General features: G+C 45.8%; 1 protein-coding gene across 1 annotated transcript in view; it reads left to right on the forward strand.

Moving 5' to 3' along the window:
* The window catches only part of LOC104963073 (protein sidekick-1-like), a 72717-nt gene that overhangs the window by 62994 nt on the left and 8574 nt on the right, over positions 1 to 1149 (forward strand). Inside the window, exon 7 of the mRNA XM_010791622.1 lies at positions 363 to 538. Within this exon, the coding sequence (XP_010789924.1) occupies positions 363 to 538 (176 nt within the window). The remainder of the gene's footprint in view (positions 1 to 362; positions 539 to 1149) is intronic.

Raw genomic sequence — 1149 nt, forward strand, 5'->3', positions numbered from 1 at the left:
CACACGCACACACACACACACACACACACACGCACACACACACACACACACACACACGCACACACACACACACGCATCAAAAGAATGGTGTTTTGATGTTGTTTATCCAGAACAAATGTTCACTCTACATGAAAACCCATTTCTTTTCTCCAACATCCAGAGTAACTGACTGAAGCTGCTTCATGCTGAGTAGATCTGACTGCTCTGATATACAGACTGTCATCATTCATTTCCTGCTTCATTGACACATAAACTGATGGATTTAATATGTTGTAATTGCCTTCTGCCACTCTTTTTCCTTTTTCTCCAAATAACACCGCTACTGCTTCCCTTATTTCTCCTCTCCGCTCCTCTGCTCTCAGACCGATTGACAGCCTCGTGGTGTCTTGGAAACGCGATGGGCGTCGTCTGGCCAGTGGGCGTCGGCTTGTTATTCTTGCCCCCGCCCCTGCTGACACTGGGATATATGTTTGTGAAGCGTTGCTCGGCAACATCAATGGCAAACCTGTGGAGGCAAGGGCACAACTCAATGTAATCGGTAAGAAAATAAGAGCACACACACACACACTCACACAGAGACACACACATAAACACACACACACACACTCAAACACTCTGCCTTACATGATTATCCTTGGTAAGCCTGACCCATCAAGCCTAATGCCCTCAACATGTACCATTCATTTCTATTTTAGCCCCGCACCTAGCTTGTCTTGTACATGTTTTGCTTGAGGCATTGTTTCATCCTGTTTATTACTTCATTTGTTTTACTCCTGGAAGCATGACTGAACACCCCAAGGCAGCTAACCGTCAACCACAGGACTACTCAAGCTGAGTCTGTTGTCCACACTCACCAATAAACTGCCCATTGTGTTCACAAACAGCTGTTACATTCATGTACAAACCAATCCATTCTCACAAAAACATGCACGTGTGTACTCTCCACGCTCACACACAATCACAAAATGGCACAGAAGACACGCATGCCTGTTTGCCCGGCAGCTAAATTAGTTTTGTTCCCCGGAGTCACCAATCAATACGAGAACATTGAAAGCACTCACAACAGGAGCGCTCTCGTCACAATCCACTCCTGTCCTCCATGTGTGTGCGTAAATAGAAAACAACATACAAGCAAGCAGAGAGCGTGTG

This window comes from Notothenia coriiceps, unplaced genomic scaffold (assembly GCF_000735185.1).
Source record: "Notothenia coriiceps isolate Sejong01 unplaced genomic scaffold, NC01 NC01_scaffold00035581, whole genome shotgun sequence".
NCBI lineage: Eukaryota > Metazoa > Chordata > Actinopteri > Perciformes > Nototheniidae > Notothenia > Notothenia coriiceps.